The sequence below is a fragment of the Uloborus diversus genome, unplaced genomic scaffold (assembly GCF_026930045.1).
Source record: "Uloborus diversus isolate 005 unplaced genomic scaffold, Udiv.v.3.1 scaffold_11, whole genome shotgun sequence".
Lineage (NCBI taxonomy): Eukaryota > Metazoa > Arthropoda > Arachnida > Araneae > Uloboridae > Uloborus > Uloborus diversus.
Genome location: NW_026557765.1, coordinates 8,036,506 through 8,058,257, shown reverse-complemented (window position 1 = coordinate 8,058,257; position 21,752 = coordinate 8,036,506). Strand labels below are relative to the sequence as shown.

Genomic DNA, 21,752 nt, shown 5'->3' with positions numbered 1-21,752 from the left:
GAACAACAAACTTATTATTGTTTCTGAGGAAAACAGTGATCTAGAAAAGGTCTTCCACGAAAACCCATTTCAAAATTATTCAAGACTTTCCCTAGATACAATTGAAATTGGGGATTTCGATGAAGACTATTTAAGAAAGGTACTCGTAAAGAAGAATGTACTATATCAAGGTGAAAAGAAATCTTTTGTTGAACTACTTGGAAGAAGAAATGAAGAATTTGAAGGAGATTCTGCATTGGATCAAGAGATTTTAAAGAGAGCGCGGGAAATTCTAGACCCCGATTCACTCGACGAAATAATTTCCGGTGAAAATATTGTGATTGGTTCTAAAAGACCTGATTTCACAAATCCGAGTTCTCCTTATTATGATCCGTATCACGTCAACATCGAGCGCAAATTGAATTGGAAGATATTAACGGATTTGAAGGGATGTGTAAGAGATAATGACAGCGATATATTTGCCTTTGAAGACGTAGAAGTCTCTGAACTTGAAAGTCTGATTCAGGAAGATCAAAGAGATGCCATCAGAACGTACACCAACAAAACTGATGATGAAAGCTTTCACAGCGGAAGGCTTTACATTCTACGCGAGGCAGACGCAGATAAAGATTTTAAAGATTTAAAAGAAGGAAGAAGACTGAGCGAGTGGGAAAACATCCATCGGTTATCAAAATGTGCCAATTCCAAGTTTTTCTTGAAGTACTCCAATAATACGTCAAGATTGGAAAAGTTTGTGCAGGACATTGTGTCAGACCTGAACAGCTTGGTCGATCGAACTGATTTTATTTCTATAATAACTGGAGACCCAGGAATTGGTAAGTCGACTGCTCTGACCATGCTATCTCAAAATTTAGATCCTCTAATATGGCCTATTAGAATAAACTTGAAAGATTCCGAGGCACATATCGAGCGGGGAGATTTTGCTAAGACTCATGACATTGTAGCTGAGCTTGATAACATTGTAAATGTTTTCATAAAAATTGGTATATTTTCCGAAGAAAACTCACTAGCCAAAAATTTTTTCCGATATTGTTTCACACACCACGGACGAATCGCCTTGCTTTTAGATGGTTATGATGAAGTAGGAGAAGTGTGTCAACAGAATGTAATGAAACTAATGTTTTCATTCAAAAAAGCAATGCTCAAAGTATTTTTAACTACTCGTAGATATGGTCAGTTGCAATTAGCAGACTCATTCGTTGTTTTCGCCTACATTTTAAAGCCATTTCAAAGAGAAGAACAAGAAGACTTGTTGAAAGGGGTTTGGTCCAAAACTTTTAAAATGGAAGATGCAGAGATGACTGAAGAATCGGAAAGACAAAGAGAACTGAAAATCGCTGATTTTTCCAAAAAGCTCCTTGATCAATTTAACAACACACCGGCTCTTTTCAAAATCGGAAGCATTGTCGAGATTGCCCTGCAAACGAAGATGGTAGCGGTTATTTTTAGTGGTGAATGCAGAGAGTACCTCGAATTCGGGGCATTCAATGCAGAGGAAATGACGTCGAGAACCCGCGACTTATCAGATCTTTTCGAGCAATTGATTTTATATCAATATAAAAGGTTTTTCGTTGAGAAAAAAGACATCTCGAAATTGTTATGTCTACAAACTAGTTTTTCTGCATTAACTAAGTTTTACACAAAAATTCACGGGTACCTGGCTCTAAAAAAGTTATTGCCCAATGAAAAAACAGGATTTGAAGGAGTTTTTAGTGAAGAAATTCTTCGAAATATTTCTACAGAAGAGTTTCGTGGATTGGGATTGCTAAATTATTTGGCTGACGAATTCACTGAAGAAGGAAAAGGATTCAAAGCGTGGAAAAACGAAATTCGAGACATTTCTGTCGACGAGTTTCGTGGATTAGGATTGCTGCAAGATTTGGAGAACGATACTGGTGCAATAAGTTTCGTTCATCGTACTTATGCAGAATATTTTTTATCGAAATTATTGGTTCATTGGTTAAATAAACCAGAGAAACATTCTAAATGCAAATTTGTGCAAAAATTGCTTCTGAAGAATATATTCCTTGACAGAAATAACGTAATTCGCTTCTTTGTGGAGCTGGAGTTGAAAAAGAGAAGCGGTGAGGAAGAATTGTATAATAAATGGAAGTTTATTGAAAATAGTATGATTTTGGAAAGTTATGATTGGGGAAAACCTCTTTCATTTCCTTGTTTGGGGCAAAACATGTACAATATGCTCCGTCGACGCATAGGAGAGAAGCAAAAGTCTCTGTCTAAAGAGGGTAAACTATTGCATCGTCTTAATACGACCCTTGTTGAGCTTAAAGACGTTATGGAGTTCTTAATTAACTGGCACAAGGAAAAGAAATCACCGAGTTTTAATGAATTTTCCTCTCATGTTTATCCATTTATTCATTCTACAATCAAGCACTACTTTTTGCAAGTTGTTTTCCTAGAAACGATTTCTGATGACTACACCGATGAGTTACTTGACATTGCAAAACTCAATGGCATGGATGTAAACATATTTAAAAGCTTTCGAAATGCAGTTGCAAAACTGAAGCATAGTGAAAGGGGCCTTTTCAAACATTTACAATCCCTACAAAGCTTGCAGATGTACTTAAATTTGGCATCACTGCAAGAAAATGAGCATATAAAGGATATATTCAACAACTTCTTCCCTTATTTTATTCTACATTTGAAATGCAATGACATCAATGACATCAATGCCGATATTACACTTCAGACAGCTTATCAAAGACACATAATAAAATTCTTATTAGAGAAAATCTGCTGCGGAGACGAAAAACTCACCCGCCCATTCAGCGACCGACTCTTACATTCTAAAAGATATGAGTCGTTTCGAACTTTTTGCACAGCAGTAACTCTTCATGAAAACATGATTTCTTCAACTTTAAACACATTAAATACACTATGTAATACTCATTTCGAAGAGAAAAACGATCAGTGGATTTGTGAAAATGGTGTTTTTGTTTCAGGCTATTTGGCTATCTTAACACCCGAAATATCAAAGACATTTATATCGATGCTGAAATATCATCCTGACCGCCCTAAAAACAAGAGGTGTATAAATCCTGAGTATGTTTCGGACTTGCATAAACTTGTTTCTGTTTTCCTGTACAGCCAAACGAAGAGTGAGCTCGATTTACCGCATGTCGAAAAAGTGCCACTCCTAGAACTCGTTAAGGACTTTACCCTGTATTTATGTGAGAAGGGACTGAGTTCTCTTCATCAGATCAACATAGCTCATGCGCTGAAACTTGCAGAACGTGTGCTCGAACAGAATCGCGACCCTGAAAGTGAAATGTGCATTACCATCGAGTATTTATTCGTACTAAGTAGACGGGGGTTTGATTTGCGACATTTTTCGGAGGGTTGCCTTTTAGTGTTAGATTCGTGGCACGCTTATGAATGTCATATGTCGTCCCTGAAAAAGCAGAGACTGGTTAAGTTGGTATGGTGGAAAAGAGCGAACCGAGCCAATGAAGACGAACTCCGTGAAAAATACAAAAAAGTTCAAGAAGAAGAAGAAACATGTTTAAGAAAAAGAAAAGTTATTGACAGTGATAGTCCCGAACATTCCAAAAGGTTTGCAGTTGACCCTAAGGACGTAGCCAGGACATTTTTACACGGTGGGATATGGTTGGAGTCAGATGAGGATCCAGACATGTAATTTAAGGGGAAAATAGCGTTTAAAAACTAGTATCAAATAATTATTTTAATTATCTATTTAGTTCATTAATATCTGACAACACCAGTGTACGAAAAAAAAAACTTTTTTTCTGTTACATGAAGAAAAAATACCGGATCTTAGCGTAAGATGATGAGCTGAGTTCAAATATGTAAACAGTTTTTCTTCATCACTCAAATTTTTTATAACACTAGAAAGTTTGAAAGAAATGCGCTTATTCACACGCATGATTAATGCTAAAATAATGATCAAAAACTTAGCTGTTGTTCATTTCTCCCTGTAACATCCCTCTTAAGTGTCTAGCATTAATCAGCAAGAATTTATTCACTTGGATATGGGGGGAGGGGATCCAAAGATGCGCTTTTTTAGCTTTGTTATAATTTTGAGCAACAGCAAGTTGCAATAAGTAGAAATTCTGGTTTTAAGTATTCAAATTCAGCATCAGTGCTTCAAAAAGTCTCAACAAAGTTTTTGAAGATGCCTAATTTAATAAGAAAGGCCAGTGGAATAACAGGTTTAAACTTTTTTCAAAAAAAAAAAAAAAATCTTATTATTGCTATCTTATTTCATTCGCAGAGGAGAGAACAGCATTGTGTAAAACCCAAACAATTTTTGTTTAATTTAATTTTAGATGTTCGATATTAAAACACGAACATATCCATTACAGAGTCAATGCTATTACAGTACGATAAAACATTTTCCTAAGAGTAAAAATCTATAAATTATTTATGTGTACATTCAAATGTAAAAACACGCAGAAAATGATTCAATTCAGGTAGCATATATCACGAAAATGGGTGACCACCACGTTACCACTACAGTCCCATCAGCAAATCTCACAATGTATCTCCACATGTTTTGTCTTTAAGACTAGATTTAAATTGTTAACTATGACTTTTTATCATTACGTGATATGAGAAAACACGGAAAAAATCACTTAAAACCTATGATTACACAAAAACTGTGGGTGATGGGGAAACTCTAATTAGATATTTAAATCAGCGCCAAAAATTATCCTAGAAACACTATAAAAGTTTCATGACATAAAGTTTTTGCTTAGCAGTGTAATTAAGGCTACAGTAGACACTAAAAATGCTGAAAATTCGGCAAAAAATCGAAAAAAATTTAAGCCTTTTTTTAATACTATATGAGCTACGGTATTCAGGGCAACAATATTTTTTTTTCATTCCATGTATTATTTAATGAATTATTTGTTAGTTTTGTTTTGCGCATCAGTGATAAGGCCTAGGGATGTGTCGTTCATGAATGAACGAGTCAAAAAGAACGAATCCTTAAAATGAACAGATCCGTTCGTTTACCTAAAAAAATGAACGTCCGTTCTTTTGAACGGTGAGCAGTTTGGAAGATTTTATTTATGTACTTGTAATAAAATCACATGCATTCATCTTCAGATTTTTAATCCCTTATCAATATCAAATTTCCTTTTTCTCATTGCAGTACAATACAGGGGAGGGTGACCCAAAGCGGAACTTTACTTTAAATGAACTTCAAAATAAAAAGTAATTTTTATATGATTTCAAACCCAATATGTATTTATTATCAAACTTTACAAGCATTTGAAAACCCGCTTTGCCCTACGAGGGAGCCCAAAGCGGGTAAGCGTCACTAATTGTGATTTGGTACAGTTGCCAAACAAATATGAAGTTATAAATGATTAAAATAGTTAACTAGCTATCGGGCATTATAAAAAAATAGATAAAAAAGTTGTACTTATCCAATTTAAAGTCAGCAAATTTGTTTATAAAACATAAAGAAATAACTGATTAAATTTATAGACTAATTAATTGCCATCCTAAAAAATAACTTTTTAAAGTTATACTTATTCTATTGAAATAGAAAAAACAAGTCAGCACACGAGTCAAGAAATTATAAATAAATATATGATTAAATCATTTTCCCGCTTTGCCCGAAGGCACGTTTTTTATTTCAATAAATATAACCTTAAATTTAAAAAAGGAAACAAACGAAATAACTATCGTAGTCTGTAGGTGGATAGTGTCAGAATAACGAAATACAGTGGTGGACCATTGCTAAGGACGGATTTCAATGAGCTATGTAGCGAGTAAAAAAAGTAAGTGTAATTCGATGCCAAGTGAAATAAACTAATGCCAGAACTCTAGAACATTGCAATGACGATAATCCCTCTCTGAATCTTATTATCAAACTTATAAAATGCAGTACAATACAGGGGAGGGTGACGCAAAGCGGAACTTTACTTTAAATGAAATTAATAGACTAATTAAATGCCATCCTAAAAAATAACTTTTTAAAGTTATACTTATTCTATTGAAATAGAAAAAACAAGTCAGCACACGAGTCAAGAAATTATAAATATATATATATATATATGATTAAATCATTTTCCCGCTTTGCCCGAAGGCACGTTTTTTATTTCAATAATTATAACCTTAAATTTAAAAAAAGAAACAAACGAAATGACTATCGTAGTCTGTAGGTGGATAGTGTCAGAATAACGAAATACAGTGGTGGACCATTGCTAAGGACGGATTTCAATGAGCTATGTAACGAGTAAAAAAGTAAGTGTAATTCGATGCCAAGTGAAATAAACAAATGCCAGAACTCTAGAACATTGCAATGACAATAATTTATTGTGCTCTGAAATCCAGAAGGCATTGAAAAGTGTTCAAAGGACGAAATGGTCATTTTGGGTTGAATACGTAAAAGTGAATAAATGTAATTACCGCCTTCAGGCGTTCCGTCGTAAGTTATCAATATGGGATATGGCTACCATGGATAGCGATGCAAGCTTTCACACGTTATGTGTTGCTTTACACAACATTATCCGGCCGCTGCTGGGGTAATTTATTCCATTATTCTGTCAGTCACGGATCAGGGTGTCCTTGTTTACTGGAGGGCATTGCAGGGTGCCCATCCCCCCCAAGCTTATAATCATAAATTCTCCCCCCCCCCCCCCCAATGAAAGACTAGAGCATACTGATCAGAATTATTACAAACAACAAAACATTTTTGATCTCTCTCCCTCTTATCACACACGTATTCATCATGCAGAGTTGTGCTACTTCCAGAAAATTTATAAAAAATTGAAAATAAATCAAATCGTCTAATCCAGCTTTGAAACGAACGCCAACTCCATGCCGTCTGCGATGTTCCCTTCATTGTAGGGAAGGGGGTATGCTTTTGGTGACCCCTTAATTGTTTCAAACGCTTGTTCCAATGTGCAGAGAGAGAGAGAGAGAAGATTTGGCTTCTAGTTTAGCAGGGATAGTCATATTACTAGACTTTAGTACTAGTAATATAACTTTTAAATATTCAATCAGAATTAGGAGGTGTCGCAGGGTTACCTTCTTGCATTATTTCGAAATTGAAGACATAAAAACGCAGTTCTGGACTATGTTTAAAGTTTGGGACGAAGGGGAGAGGAGATCCAGGATAAGGATAGCATCTCCCGATAATTTTTCCAAATTTAAGTTCCCAACACAATCGTTCGTTACATTTAATTATGTTCAGAAGAGGAGGTCCGGGGGCTCTCCCCTGGGAATTTTCAAGATTATTATTTGAAAAAGTTTTAGACGGTCTATGGTGATGTTAAGGGAGGAAGAGACTCGGGGTCGTCGATCTATAATTTTTCAAAATGAAAACTTCAAGCACGCATTCTCAATTGTGAATTATTTCTGATTGTGACATGTAAAGGGGGGTCCGGGGGTTCTCCCCGGGGAAAAATTTGAAAATTGTAGTTCGAAAAACGCAGTTTTAGAAGATCTATGGTAATATTAAGGGAAAGAGAAATTCGGGAGCCAGCCCTCCCCCTCCAAAATTTTTTGAAATTTTGGAGCCTTAAAAACGCGATTGTAGACTTTTTTCTTTTTTCTTTTTGTTATAATTTAGCACACCGCGGGGGGGGGGGATTTTGAAGGGACTCGCGATCAGAAATATTTTGTAATTGAAGCACTAAAAGCTGACATTTTTCGATGATGTTGGTGAGGGGGGGGGGGCATTCTCTCGAAAATCTTTCGATTGATAGAAACCGCAGTTTCAAAAGATCTTTGGTAATGTTAATGGATGGGGCGATTCGGAGTCCTCCAGTAGCAAATTTTCAAAATTGAAATTCAATTAAAGCAATCGTAGGCGATTTTCAATACTGTTAGAAGGTTTTGGAGATCTCTCCCCCGAAATGTTTTCTGAATTGAAGTCTTAACAATGAAATTTTTGAGGATCTTCGGTAATATTTGGGGGTACGACAGTTCTGGGACACCTCAGGGTTTTTTTTTAAAATTAAAGTTCAAAAGACTAAATTTATTCGACCTTGAATGATGATGAATGATTAATTAAGAGGATGTTGCTCGAAGGTTACATTGGAAGTAGTGGCGTAGCTAGGGAGGGGTGGAGGGGGCGATTCGCCCCGGGCGGCACTTTTCTAGGGGCGGCAAATTAAACCCTTTTTAAGTGAAAAAAAAAAGCATTTTCCATGATGGTTTTAATCTGTTACTGCAGGCAAAAAGAAAATCTTCGAAATGCTAGACATTTGTATGACTACCAGATTAAAATTACTTTGATACGAGACAAGAGTCTTTCTTGATATGCATATCAGTACAATTCCTTGTTTTTCTCTGAAAGGGCGGCAGTGGACAGTCATGGGACCAATGTATTTTTAGAGTGTAGAAGTTAACTCCAAGAGAATGAACGCAATGAGGTTTTCCAATTTTCGTAAAAGAAAAAATTAACACTGTATTTTAAGAGAGTTTCTTGAAAATCTCCTCGTGAAACAAAAACTTCCTTTAAAAAAAAAAAAAAACTTCAGGACATGTGATAAGAGTAAGAACGGTAGGGGGAGGTGAGAAAAAAAAAAGGTACACGAAACAACTTATTGCTTATCACAGGAGTAGCTTTTTATATTTCAGAGTTTGCTTTCATTTATCATTCATTACAAGAGTTTTCTACTTCAAAAGACGTAAAAACGATATCTGTTTTCTCGTATTTAAGAGTGGAAAATCGATCCGACAACTTTGTATCATATGTTAGTCTATTCCTTGTGGAAGGTAAGTGAATTTCATTTTTTCAACATTTTGTTTGGTCCCTCAACTTGGCGAAACATAGTCTAAAATTGCGTTTTAGCGTACTCAGTTTCAAACAATTCCGGTTGAGAATCTCTCCCATCTCCACTCTGTAGTCTAACAGCGTGAAAGATAGCTTCCAAATGTTTTTAGGCGGAATAGCTCTCGAATCTTTTAGACTTCAGTGTAGAAAAATTTCTGAACAGAGCTTCGAACCCTGTCTTTCCCCCTAACGTAGCAAACAGAGCCAAAAAGTACATATTTAGACCTTCAATCCTGAAAACGTTCCTGGTGAAAACTCCCACCCTCCCTTCTAAAGCCTCAACATATAATCTGAAATTACGTTTTTGAAACTTCAATACTTCAGTATCAGTTTGTGTAAACAGTATTTGAACCTTGACTATCTTTCATCTCCTAACGTGACCAAAGGTAGCCTGAAATACGTTTTTACGCCTTCTTTCATGTTTTTTTCTTCTTTCTCTGATTTTTACTGGGAAAATAGGCTAAAAATGGCTGACAGTTTCTTCATTGACTACCCATAAGATTATAAGAACTGTCATATTTAGTTCTGTTAGCACACACTGCCCTTAGTTCTATGGGATATATAAAAACATAATTATTAACCGAATTATGAAACTAATCCCTCTGTCTCTCTAGCACCTTGTCACATTTCCACTCACAGTACATAAAGTTCCAGGGCACTCCCGGACCTTCCACTATAGGTGGTTTAACCGGTTGGATGAGGCCCTGAAGATAGCTATGTTTTTTGATTCAGGTCAAGAGTCGAGCAACCACTGGAATGGAAACTTGGATGACTTCATGACAACCACATATTCAACGTGGCCCAGTCTCCATCAGTGAACATTGAGGATCTTCGATCGGTTAGCACCCTCCAATTACGAGTCCAACACCTTACCGATCATGTCATCACAGTCATTTACACTTACAAGAAAAAGATAATTAATATAATAAAATTAAAGTTTTTATTTGTAAAATTAATTTTCCCAACGAGCAGCAACGGAATGGGAAATTTCCTCTTACAGAAGTAGACCAGAAAACAAAAATATTTCACCTTTGAGAAGCACATTGAGACTGAATCGCACTCACGAGCGATCTCGCTTGGGGGAACTCCCAGAGAAACAGAAGCATTGATGATCCGTGCACCATCTAAATGCACAGGAATATCGTGACTGTGAGCCAGGTGGCAGATCTGGGGAAGAAACAGAAAAAAACACAGTAAACTAGCGAAAAAATTATTAATATCTACAGTAAACTCCCGATTATCCACCCCGCGGATAATCGACGAGTCGATTAACCGCGTCGTAAGTCGATTATCCACGTCGTTATAATCGTGGCGAGTCAGACTATCGGGAATGTGTATTTTCTCAGCAAAAAGCAAATATCAATAGCTGTTTTTTTTTGACAAAAATTGTAAATTTAAACTCAGCTGTTTTTGTTTTATTAATTTTCTGTGCTTTCTTCCTCGTACATATTTTTATTCTTTATTGATGTTTAGTTCTGTTGTACAAAAATACAAAACAGTTTTACTGTACTGTATATATTTCCACTGTTTGAAGAAAGTATTTTATACACTAATACAGCTAAGTTTATGAGGAAGAGCAACTTTTATCTCAACTAGACCTTATTTTAGCCTTTTGCGGTTTATCCGCGATTTTCATTATCCATGCCATCCAATTCCGTGGATAATCGGGAGTTTACTGTATTTCACTATGGGAAGGTAAAGTGCAGCATCTGCAGAAATGAGTTTTTGAGACATTTGAAGAAACGCGTTTTGGATTTCATACTGATAATAGGGAAATGATGGAACTTGATGCGGTTTTCTTTTCAGCGGAAACCAAGTGAGCAAGCTTGTACAGTGAAGCTCAAGTACTATAGGTGACAAGAATGAAAAAAAAAAAAAAATGAAACATTTGCAGACACTGGCCAATACCTACCCACAGCAGTTTCATTACCTGCTAACAAGTACCAACCAGTTCAGTCACAGAGACTGCAGTTTTGCCATGTTTGGTTACACACTATATCAAGCATATAAAATGTTATTGTTGTTCCATACAAAATCGGACATTTTGTCCCGCACGTGACAGTTCATATATTTCATTAAAAATAATACTCTAAAAAGGCAATTCCTTTCTGGAAAGAAAATTACAATAACCAGCATCAAAACGATGTCGGAACTAGTAAGCTTCGTGTAGGAAACGGGAAAATAATACCAGAAATTTTAAAGCCGGTATACTATATAGGGTGTCCCAAAACGACCGCATAAACTCTGTACAGCTAGATTCCTCGTTGCTAGTACAAACGAGCTGATGTGTGCATCACATGACTTCCTTTTACTCCAATTTAATGTCATTTTCCCGTTGTTGGCAATTTAAATGTGATTCAATAGGTTTCTCTCTAAATATCACCAACAGTGGCCAAATCGAAACCAGATTAAAAAAAAAAAAAAAAAAAATGCCAAGTTGGCGACAAAACTTGGCGACCAAAAAACTAGCCTTATATCACCAAGTGTCCCGCCAAATTATAACACCACTTGAGTTCACATCGAAATTAAATGATTCCCTCCCCCCAAAAAGGGGCAAAAGACCCTCTTAGGAACATTCAAATGCAACCAAAAGGGAAGGTGCATAAACTAGACCCCACTAGGAATCTACGTACCAAAATTTAAAATGTCTAGTACATACTGTTTCCGAGTTATGCGAGATACATACACACATACGCACATACATACGTACATACAGACGTCACGAGAAAACTCGTTGTAATTAACTCGGGGATCGTCAAAATGGATATTTCGGGTGTCTGTACGTTCCTAGGCCTGTATCCACGTGTGGTCGAGTTGAAAAAAAAACCCAACATTCATTCGGGGGTGAGTAAAATAGAAATTAAGGTCGATTTTTAAGTGAAATTTTTTTCGCGAGTACAATACTTCCTTTTTTGTAAAAAGAAATAAAAAAAACTGCCCAAAGAAGCGTTCCTGTACGATCCATAGTTTACGAGAAAAATACGAAAAACAAAGTATTCCGTCCTCTGCCGGTGAAAGGAAAAAACACTTTATAGGACATGTCAACAACAGTATTTGCGTATCTTTCCAGACGATAATGTTTAAAATGTCATTACATGTATTTGTTGTTATACGTAATGTACGTACCTATACTGTTGTTGAATATTCGATAAGTTGCTTTTTCTAGCACCGGCAGTGACGTCATACTTTGTTTTTTCGTATTTTTCTCAAAAAAACTATGCATCGCACAAGAACGCTTCTTTGGGCAGTTTTTATGTACTCCCAACGAAGAATCTAACTATGTACATTTTTTTTGCGGCGTTTTGGAACACCATGTATAAAGCAACCTTACCCTATATGTTTCCGGCATTTGCACTAAGACAGAGACCAGGAAATCATTTGAAAGTGAATCTTACTTAAGAAATCCTTACTTTTTTAATGTAATCAAGCGAAAGAACTCGGCCTCCGCATCTGTTGTGGGTATTCTCGATACAGATCAGTTCCAGTGTGAGGCTCGTGCATCGAAGGATCATGAGGTCGGATTTTGTTTCGAACGACATCCAAATCGAACGTTCCGTCTTCATGAGTAGGAAGAGCGCTGACGTGGACATTCCCAAGCTGTAAAAAGAAATTAAAAGAAAAGGTAGAAAATGCAGTTTTGAGGACACTGAGAAAATTTTTCAAAAATGAGTACATTCATGCCTTCAAATTTTCTTGAAACTTTTGTTTCAAATATGAGTATAAGTATACCCATGTTTTCAAATTGTGTGCTGAATTATTTCAAATTATTCAAAAGTAAGTACATAATACAACACAGCTTTGAAAATATTACATTTTCAAAAATGAGCACACATGTTGATTTGAGTATTTGATGCGTATTTGAATGTTTCAAATTTGAATACCACGTGGTCGGAGCCATTTTGACTCGCGATGTGTTCAAATTTAAGTACTTTTTCGTCATTTTTGATATTGTTGCTTTTAGAGTGAACACATCAACGAACTAAAGCTTGACCACGAAGAGATGGCGCTTGAACCGGAAGCGGAAACATGCCATTCCATTTTGTGATAGGTAGCCCCATCTTTCTTTCTGTGGTCAGGCTTTGACATACTAGGAATTACACAACTGTGAAACCATACGGACAAGAAGGTTTTTCGTTCCAAACAGGAAAATTCCTTTGCGGATTCTCGTTTGTTTGCTTCATAAACAAAATATACTACTTTTAAAAACCGATTTTTTTCTTTTGGAGTTTTAGAAACATATCTGAACATTACTTTGCAATCCTTTGTTATATAAAAGGCATACTTGAGCCTACTCTTTCTGAAAAATCGTGCATGCATTTTGGGGATAAACAATAAATTGAAGCAGCAAGAGTCTTTTCCATAATAAAATTTCGTAAAAAAATGGGAATAATTTAGGAATTTCAAAACTTAAATTATTGTGTAAAAATATACATTGGATTTTCGTAAAAGTATCACTTACAGGGACAAAAGTATTTTTTTTAAAGGTCCGAAAATATTGCTTGACATTTTTAGAGGCTCAAAATTAATTTTGGTGGAGCGAAGTATACAAAAACAGTGACGAAACATATCAATGATTTATTCCATAAAAAAATAGTAAATAAATAATTTTCCAAGAACCTGCGACGGAAGACAATTGGCAATTTTAACGCTTTACTCCAGAATGTCCTGTGAACATCCAGGGCTGAGGATGTCCTCAGGATATATCCCGCAGGACTCGATGTCCGGCCCCTTAAGGTTTAGAGGAGTGAGACAGGGCAGAATGGCTTTCTCTGGATGTTTTGCATCCAACGTTTCCAGTATTGACCTGGTAGACATTGCCAGTCCGGAGGATATAGGGCTACAGACAGGCAGACACGCACAGGTTTTAATAGTACGTGTATAGATTCGATTCACACGTATTTTCTTTATTTTTATAGTACCAAAGAAGTGATAAATTAGTTTTGAAGTGTATTATTGTCACTTTACTCGTATGTTATTGTTTTCGAGGAATAGTCATGTCCGAAAACATCTTCATATGACTTAGAAAAAAGTTTGAATTTTTTTCTTTTCATCAAAAGTTATCAAGTATTTGAGGGCTGCTCAGCTTAAAATTAAAATCACATTTGTCGTTATCTTCATCGCTTTTGTCATTACTTTTCCCACCTGCATTAGTTTGAACTAAAGTTAACGCGTCACCGGAAAGTATTTTGGAAGTGATAACATTGGCGTCAACTAATGCATAATTCTCTAATTGAAATGCTGCTCGGCTTCACAAATTAAAAAAATATATAGACATAATAATAATAAAATAAAAAAGTTTTGATATACAATGTTTTTAAAAAGGAATTAAAATGTATAAAATAATTTCTCCAAGCTTCCTGTAGATGTAAAAACCCATAGAGTTCCGGAATTTCTCACAGATTGCTTCGAAAATTTGTGATTGAAATAGGGGAAATTTTTCCGTCAACGTGTAAAAAAGTGCCTTTTAGGGCTCAAAATTTAAATTTAGTCCTCTTTGAATGTTTTTAAGATTCCAAAAATTCAGTCATTGCTATTAATAATCGTAAACATTCTGTTTCACGGATTTTCTGGCGAAAACCCGCTATGAAAATTCCTGAACATTGAAGGATCTCTGTGATAAATTTGGCAAAGATCCGACGAAACTGTGGATTTTTATAAGGAACGCATACATACACGTACATCCGTTTAAATATATAGACAGACAGATTAGTTTTACCTGAGAAACTCCTCCCTGCTCGTACAGAAAAATATGGGACTCATCTCCTACTAGAATTTCTTGCCCTCTCGTCCAACAATGTGACATTACTAGGAAGATAAAAATTAAGAATGATATGTATCGATAGTTATAAGAAAAGCTTTCAATTTGACGATTTGAATCAGGAAAAACCTTAAAAATATGGATTTTTTGCTCAATATATCGCCGCCTCAGAGTTACTGTAGGGTACGGAGGTAATATCTTACTGTTGATACGATATGTAAAGAGGTCTTGAAAAACAATGTTGCTGAGCGCATAACAGAAGTTACCTATAAACATACAAGCGAACTAAATGACTTTATAATTTTCTAAAACGGACAAGGCGTGGGAGTACTGCTGGTGTATTAATAAAATATAATTGTTTTAAGTTGTGAAGTTCACTTCAAGAAGAAATTTAAGCAAATTCAGTTGAACAAGCTATTGAAGTGATTCAGCTTTTTTTTTTCTGGGAGGGATTAAACTAGTTCTAGAATTTACACTGTTATTTACGGGTTATGTTTTCAAATATTGTGATGGAATTAAGAAGTGTTGGATTGTTATTGAAACATATGGGTTTTTCCTACAGTATAATTCAAGAAAGAAGGGTAGCAATCTATTTTCCTTGAATTATTGAGTACCAGCTGTAAGAGCACGGCACTGCCCATTCTTAGAATTTAAAGAATTTCCCTTGAATACATCAAAATCTCTCCTTCGCGCACACACCATAAAAAATAAATAAATAAAAACAGATAAATAAATAATAATATTAAAAGAAAGAACAGTTTAAGTTCCTTCACAATTTAAAATATTTCTCCAAAGAAACAAAAGCAATTTCAGAAAATGATCATTCCGCTCCAAATAGGAAAAAAAAATGTTTACATTAAAATCCGTATTGCGAATACAAAAGGAAAATCCTGCTTCCCCGTAGAAAAAGAATTTAACTCAAATACGCAACGCAAAACCAGAAGCGATATAAAAGTAGTACGTATTTGTTTTATTATAAGCATCGCGCACACCAGAATAGCTCGCAGATGACAGAATTTTTTCCTACTTACTTGACACTTATCGTTATATATTTTGAACAATTCACACAATATCTTTATAAATTGATAGCCTCTGTGTTATTCTGAAGCATAAGATATATTATTGAAAAGTTTCATCATAATCCATTCCGCAGTTTTTGTTTGAAGAATAACAAACATCCATACATCCACACATACAAACTTTCGCGTTTTTAATAATAGCAAGATAATTTCCTTTAATCGACTCAATAAGTTGAAAGAACGACGATGAAAAACAGAAATGCACGACATTTTTTTTTTTTTTTAATTTTAAGAAGGTGAATAATGCAGTCAGCAGATAAGCTACAAATATTGCAAATAAAGAGCTGAATGTGATCACATTATATCTATTTCCTCAAAGAAGTTTTTGGTAGATGTATACTTTCCAATGTTATGAATAATTAATTTTTATTCCTTATAAAACATTGTAAGATTTATCTACAAATCTATAGTAAAAGTTTCCCTGATGGCAGATAGATTTTTGCTCTTTGATTACGTGGAGGTTCTTGTAATTAGTTTTCATTTGCCTTATTATGCTAGAAAACAGGTTATGATTACTGGCAATGAAAAACCTTAAAAAGACTGCGATATAATTATTTTTAGAATTTGATGACGTCATTGATGCTTCTAGGTTCGATAATTGATATTGAAAATATTTGTTTTCTTTCTTTTTTTTCTTTTTACGACAGTCCAATACTTTGGGTAAATTGTGCATTTTACTTAGTGTTGAAAATCTTGTATAATACTTGATAAAACTGATTGTTTCATAAAAGTGCCTTTTCGTTTTCGAAATAGAAAATATTTAAAAGAACTATTCTCTGGATCAATGAGACAATTTTCTTGAATGACATGATTTTCCCGTTGAGACATAGTGGCTTCGGCTGAGATTACGTAGCGATTTATTATTATTTTTTTCAGTCAACTGACACAGTAGCTTTAACAGTTAGCTGAAAAAAAAAAGTAAACAAAAAGTTAAATTAGCTTCAAATGAAGCCGCTATGCTTTATAGGAATAATTAGATCATTCCTAGACTAATTCGTCGCTAAACAGACACTTTTAAGCATTTTGCTGAAAACCGATTTAAAGATTTCCAGTTTACTGTATCGCTTGAGAACTGCCACCAGTATGAGGGACTGTAACTTTTCTACTATTTATTGTAGAGATACGCCCATTGGTCATGTTGTAAAATCGACTTTGGACATTTCTGTGGTGGTCATAAGTCATAACTCATTTTTCGATATTTTTGAGCTACGCCCATTCGTCTTTTTAGCGACTATTGTTTTCTGTGATTTAGAGAGTAGTTCTTTCAAATCTTATTTTCTATTTCGAAACAGTAAAGACACTTTTAGGAAACTATTAACTGCGTTGAAAATAAAATATTGTGTCAAGTGAAGCATATTCAACAATCAAGCTTAAATAAAAGAAAAAAAGTGTAAAACTTCCCGTCAACGCGTAGAAAAGTGCCTTTTTAGGGCTCAAAATTTAAATTTAGTTCTTTTTAAGTTTTTTAAGAGTCCAAAAATTCAGTCATTAGTTACAAAAAATCGTAAACATTCAGTTTCACGAATTTTCTGGCGAAAGCCCCCGGTTTGAAATCATGAGCATCAAAGGACCTCTGTGATAAATTTGGCAAAGATCCGACGCAAACTGTGGAATTGCATAAGGACGCACACACATCTACCCATTTACATACAGAACAGTTATTTTTATATGTATATACATATACATTAATCAATTTTTTTCAAGTGTACAAGAAATTTAATTTAAAAAAAAAGAACATTTTACTCCAAACATCAAATTGTATAGTAAAAAAAAAATCAATATCAGGCATTGGACGCCGCATCTAAAGAAACGCAAGTTATTTTCCAACTGCTTAACAAAAATCGAATTGTTTCGAAAATCCGACTTCCCTCCATAGCAATGCATGTGAACAATGGATTCCTATAAACTGCATAGGGATCAGCCCCTCATAATAACTGAAAATAGTATTGAGTTATTCTAATTAGCCTTTCTTGTACTTTTATGCGTTCGAGAAAGATTCCACATATTTTTTTAAAAACTAACAATGATTGGAATACAATCTTTCATAGAAAAGAAAAAAGTAAAGGTTACTATGTAAAGTGACGATAGATTAAGAATTGTTTGAACTTGAGATACACATTAAACAGAAAGTGATAAGAGCATGATAAAACAAAACTACGATAATCTTGTATAGTGACAAATCAAACTTTTCAATAAAAAATCATTTGTCTCGTCAAAATTTCCATTGTTACTTTATCAGCATTCAGTATCAAATCAGGTACTTTTAAACGTTTCATTCTGCTTGTGTCCGTAATTTGATTCACAAGAAAAGTGTAATGATACGTTGATAATGAAGACATCCAATAGAAATACTATAACTGTAATCGAGTCTAAAGCAGTGGTTCCCAACCTGTGGATCGCGACCCTCAAGGGGGTCGTGAAGCATTTTTTAGAGGGTCGCGACATTATCCCTACATCAAAAAATATATCATTGCATAGTTTAAAAATTAAAATACATAGGAGAAAAGTAACTTCGTTTTAGAGTAGCGTCACACTTGAGCGTAATGACGAATTCAGGAGTAGAGCAATGGGGGTGAAGCAACTTCCTCCCCTCCCTCTCATGCCACAGAGTACCTGATCACCCCACGTCCTCTGAGATTATCTCAAACTTTGGTTTAGGGGCTTCAATCTCTACAAATTCCCGCAAAAGGGTCCCGAATTCACTCTTCTTCCCCTCCCCCCTATTTTAAGCCCCATCTTGTCGCCTTACCTCATCAAAAATAGCGAAGAAATTGGTTTTTAGGATTTTAATTTCGATAAATATTCCAGGGGAGTGCCGACTGCCCCCCTTCACATAATTATAGATCGCATAAAACTTTGTTTTTAGGACAAAAACCCCAGGTTAGAGTCTCCGAATATTTCCTCTTGTCATAAAAGATAACTCACTATTTTGGACTTCAAATTTCGAAAAATTTCTTTGGGAGTTCTCCCAATCGTTTTTTTTTCCCCCCACATCACTAAAACTCGTCTAAAATTTCGTTTTTTGGAACTTTAATTCCGAAAAAGAATTGTGGAAGAGGCTCCAAGTCTAATTTTGTTTTCTAACGTTTACAAAGATGGCCCATGATTCAGGGTTCATACACTTTTGGTTAAAAAAAGTTCCCTGACTTTTCCAGGTTTTCCAGGTTGTTTTTTAGAAAATTCCAGGTTGCTCGCTTCATTCAAAATTTAAGTTTAAATAGTAATATTTTCAAAATAATTAAAATTGTTTAAAGTAGCGATGCAGAAGAACTGAAACCTTAGATTTAAAAAAAAAAAACTTGGTTTTTTTTTTCGTTTGTTTTCTCTGTCAAAATTTTAAGTTTTTTTTAAACATTTTGTTCAAAATTGTTTTAATTTGTTTACTATTTGTTGAAAACAGAGTACTTTCAACTTATTTTAGCGTTTCTTTGATGTCACGCGTAATATTATAGCATTTTGCTGTAGTCCTGCAGCAACCTTTTAGCATCCGCTTTTGGTTTACAATACATTTTATTTTCTTATAAGTAGGTTAAACGAAACATATTGAGCAAAATGCAAAGCTAAATTTCAGTATAAATATGATTAACTTGTTGCATCAATCGGCGTACCATGTAATGCATAGTAACAAAAATCAACATCCGCCAATCATAGGCCAATGCCAATAATCTTTTTTTTTTTTTTTTTTTTTCACATATTAAAGGACGCTTACATTAAAATTTCAAACTTTCTTTTCCAGAAAGTAATAGTTAATTTTCAAAAATTCATAACTTTTTGCACATTTAATGTTATTTTCAATATTACACATTGATATAAACGTCCAATTCTGTTTCTGGAAGTTTAAGTCTACTTCCATTGTGCAAACGATCAAATATGGCGACAAAGTGAAAAATTTAAAATAATAAGTAGATTTTTGGATTTGTAGTATAAAAGTAGTAATAAATAATTAATAATCCTTAAAAAACTACAATAAAAGCAAAATAGTCAGTATTTAGCACATAAGAGTCTAAATCAATTAAAACAAAAAAAATGTTATGAAGATTAAATTTTGCATTTTTCCAGAAAATAATTACAAATTATCCGGAAAAAAAGGGCACAATTTGTGTTGTTTTCAATAGTTTGCATTGCAATTAACATCCAATGCCGTTTTCGGGAACTTAGGCACTTGAAAAAGGCTTGTGTACTTCCATCTTGGGAATGACCAAATATGGCGGCTATGCCCAAAAATAAGAAATAACTTTTTTTTAATTTGTTGCATGAAGACAGTTAAAAAATAATAAATCTTCATGATACTACAATTCATTGAAAAGTTTTTATCACATTTGCGTCCGAGGCAGTGAGGATAAGATTAAGTTTTAAGAACAAAATTTTTCATTTCTCAAGAAAATTATTTCAAATAATAATACAAAAACAATTTGCAGACCATTTTTTGTTGTTTTCATCAGTTTTCAATTAAAGAAAACATCCAATTCTGCATTGTTTTTAGAAACTTAGGCATTTTTGGATCGTATCTACTTCCATCTTGTGAATGACCAAAGATGGCGACTACGTTTAACACGTAGCTGAAATGATTTTCCGATCAACAAAAAAAAAAAAAAACATTTTCCCCGATCGACCCTCCCATCTACAGGTTGTGCTTCCGAAGCAGTAAATTGTCTTCTCTCCTGTTGAGTTTGTGCATAATTGCTGTTCACCTGATTTTTTTTCCCTTGGGAACTACTGAGAGCCAAAAATGGCGGCTGCTGAAGATTTTTTGGGTCGCCACTTTTTTCATTGCTTTAAAATTGTTACAATTTTTTTTAAATACATCGATAAAAATGAAGATTAGATCTTATAAAACGAAATTCCCTGGGAAAAAATTGGGAAAAGAAAAATTTTGGGGGCACATTTGGAAAATTCCTTGACATTTTTGATTAAGTCATTTTCCCTGATAATTCCAAGTTTTCCCGGAGCGTACGAACCCTGAACCGAACAGAATGTTGTGGCAACCCATCTAAAACTTAAGGCAGTAGAAAGAAATGCGTTCCCCTCACTGACTCCATGTAAGAAAATCTTCGCTCTTTTGGCGCATTTTTCGTTGTGAAAAAAAAAACGTTCATTTTTCGATTGCAGTTTTTAAGTGCCAGCGTCGGTTTAGATAAAAATTTACAATTTTTTTCGTGAAATCACAATAAAAACGAAGACTAGATCTCATAGTACTTAATTCCTTGGGAAAAAAATGGAAAAAAAATTTTGGAGGACAAAATTTGAAAACTCCCTGACTTTTCCCTGACATTTTTGGCAGTGTCATTTTCCCTGACAATTCCCGGTTTTCCCGGAATTCCCGGAGCGTACGAACCCTGATGATTGCGTTTTTAGAACCTCAAATTCAAAACTTTTCCGGGGAAATCGTCCAAATCCTTTTTTTTCTTTTAACTTCAACAAAAATGGTCTGCAACTGAGCTTATTTCGGACCTCTCATTTTCATTTTCTAAAAATTAGAGAGAGACCCCAATCCTCCCCTTTCCCTCCCCTATCGTTAAAATCGTCTAAAATTTCAGTTTTAGAGCTTCACTTTCAACAAATTTTAAAGGCAGAGTCTCTGAGCTTCAACTGTTCGTAAAAGTCCATGAACCTCTCCTGCTCCGAACATCACCAGAGTTAGTGTAAACTGCAATTTTAGAACTACAATTTCAAAAAATTTCCGGGGAGAGATCGCCTGAATCCCTTTTCTTCTCTTAACTTCGACAAAGATAGTCAGCAACTGAGCGTATTTAGGACATTTCATTTTTAATTTTCGAAAAAATAGAGAGCATTTCAATCCTCCTTTCTCTTCATTTATCTATAAAATCGTCTAAAACTTCAGTTTTAGAACTTCTTTCAAGAAATTTCAAAGGCAGAGAGAGTCTCTGTGCTTAGACCGTTCGTAAAAGTCTGAACCTCTCCTCCTCCGAACATTGCCAGAGATCTTGTAAACTGCAATTTTAGAACTACAATTTCGAAAATTTTCCGGGGAAGTACTTCCGCGAATATTAGACTTATGACTGCCAATTCAAATCGCAAATTCTCCTTCTACGATTATAGCACGCAATTCTCTTAATTTGATTGCCTATATGTTAGTAATGACAGTCTCCAAGCAAAAATCTGGACTTTCTCTTTCGTGCTG

At 34.8% G+C, this 21,752-nt stretch overlaps 1 protein-coding gene across 1 annotated transcript in view; it reads right to left on the bottom strand.

The window, feature by feature from the left end:
* Positions 1-21,752, bottom strand: part of LOC129232133 (uncharacterized) — a 47,712-nt gene that overhangs the window by 19,475 nt on the left and 6,485 nt on the right. The window contains 4 exon segments of the mRNA XM_054866374.1: positions 9,803-9,940; positions 12,184-12,252; positions 12,254-12,370; positions 14,490-14,578. Coding sequence (XP_054722349.1) covers positions 9,803-9,940; positions 12,184-12,252; positions 12,254-12,370; positions 14,490-14,578 — 413 coding nt within the window.